General features: G+C 42.7%; 1 protein-coding gene across 3 annotated transcripts in view; it reads right to left on the reverse strand.

Moving 5' to 3' along the window:
• Positions 1-1,959, reverse strand: part of ZCWPW1 (zinc finger, CW type with PWWP domain 1) — a 22,111-nt gene that overhangs the window by 6,123 nt on the left and 14,029 nt on the right. For all 3 annotated transcript variants that reach the window (XM_011943905.1, XM_011943903.1, XM_011943906.1), the window contains 2 exons: positions 1,112-1,187; positions 609-713 (listed from right to left, as the gene is read on the reverse strand). In XM_011943905.1, coding sequence (XP_011799295.1) covers positions 609-713; positions 1,112-1,187 — 181 coding nt within the window. The remainder of the gene's footprint in view (positions 1-608; positions 714-1,111; positions 1,188-1,959) is intronic.

Genomic DNA, 1,959 nt, shown 5'->3' on the forward strand with positions numbered 1-1,959 from the left:
GACTCCGCCTCAAAAAAAAAAAAAATACTCATTGCTTGATTTTCTAAAGGTACAGGGAGGAAATGCGATTGTGCTAATCCAATGGTTCTCAACTGGGTAGACTGTGCCCTCCAGAAGGCACCTGGCAATGGCTGGAGATAATTTTTTGGTTGTGACAACCACAGGCAGGGGGCAGAGGGTGGAGGTGGGAGCTGCTGCTGGTTAGATGCCGCTGGAGCCTAGGGATGCTGCTAAACATCCCACGATACCCAGGACAGCCCTCTACAACCAAAAATTATCTCCCCCAAAATGCCAATAGTGCTGAGACTGAGAAATCCTGAGTTAATTTGTGCCCTCATTTCTGCCACACCTGCTCTGGCTAAACTGTAGAAAAACCTTATCTTCAGAATGGCCCCCAATCTGCAGGCAGGGAAGGGGACTGAAAAAAATAATTGCCCTGCTGCAGTCCTGGGAGCAAGAAGAGTCCTTTATGAATTACCTCACCCTTGGCACACCTGGTCAGACACAAAACTTTCTCCCGACATGGCTTAGCCTGGGAGAAAATCAAGTTTAATAAAAGGAAGATTTCATTTTCTCTATATCACAACAGAACCCCAAGATGTGCTCACCATGCCTGATAGCTCCAGGGACATCTCCTGGAAGTTCTTTAGCATGTTGACTGGGATCCATGCACGAGAAACTGTTTCTCCAAAAAATGTCACGTGGTACTTAGACTGAAATAAAAGATGGTCCTGTTATGGACTCCTGTCCTGCTCCCTGCTTTTCTCCTCTAGCCAGAAGGAGGTGCTGGGCCTCACATGCCCCCTTGAAGCCTGACTCATCTACCCTATCCTCGTTCCAATTGTTCTTCCACTCTAACCTCAGGAACCCTAGCCAAAGCATATTTATCAAAACCACTAATGTCCTGACAGTGGATAAATATTTAATTAGATACAAGTTTGTTTCTATTACATGTGTGAGCACTTATCTCTGTGTTTGTCATCCTAGTTAAGTATCTGTTTTCACTTGTGTCTGCTGGTTATGTCCATGTCTCTTATCTATACATCTGTGAGGATGGATTTGTTCATTACTTTGGCCTGAGCTCCTTCTTACCCTGAACCAGGAAACTCACCGGCACGGAATCAAGATGGGAAGTAAAAAGAAAATATTCCCCTAAGTCAGGATCACATTCTATCACGCCTGGCCACCTGGAGAAGACAGTTGGGTGCAGGGGACAGAAGAGAAGGGGTTAGATGAACAGAACACAACCTCATCAATGTACATGCACAGAAAAGAGCAGTATGATTTTTTTTTCTGAGACAAGGTTTCACTCTGTCGCCCAGGCTGGAGTGCAGTGTTAGAACCATGGCTCACTGCAGCTTCAATCTCCCAGGCGCAAGTGATCCTCCCACCTCAGCCTCCTCAGTAGCTGGGACCACAGGCAAATGCCACCACACCCAGCTGTTTATTTTATTTTTTTGCAGAGATGGGGTCTCACTATATAGCCAGGACTGATCTCAAACTCCTGGGCTCAAGCAATCCTCCCACCTCAACCTCCCAAAGTGCTGAGATTACAAGTGCGAGTCACTGCGCTCAGTCAGCAGTACGCTTTGCAAAAAAAGGATCTAAAAAATAGATTCCTCTGCCATCAGCCCCCTCTAGTGGTCACTACTCAATGACTCAGATGAGGAAGTGACTTCCATCGATGCATACAGGAGTTCAGAATATACCTAGTGAAGGTCTTATCCTTCTGAGCCATCCCATAACCCTAAAAACAAAATCTTCGACTAGGGACATCTCTAAAGAAGAAATTATTCCACTTTTCCTTGTTCCTTTTACTTTGTATCTCTCAATCTCAATATTTTTATTTATTTATTTATTTTATTTTATTTTATTTTATTTTATTTTATTTTATTTTTATTTTTATTTATTTTATTTTATTTTATTTTATTTTATTTTATTTTATTTTTATTTTTATTT

The sequence above is a fragment of the Colobus angolensis genome, unplaced genomic scaffold, assembly GCF_000951035.1.
Source record: "Colobus angolensis palliatus isolate OR3802 unplaced genomic scaffold, Cang.pa_1.0 Scaffold222, whole genome shotgun sequence".
NCBI classification, from domain to species: domain Eukaryota; kingdom Metazoa; phylum Chordata; class Mammalia; order Primates; family Cercopithecidae; genus Colobus; species Colobus angolensis.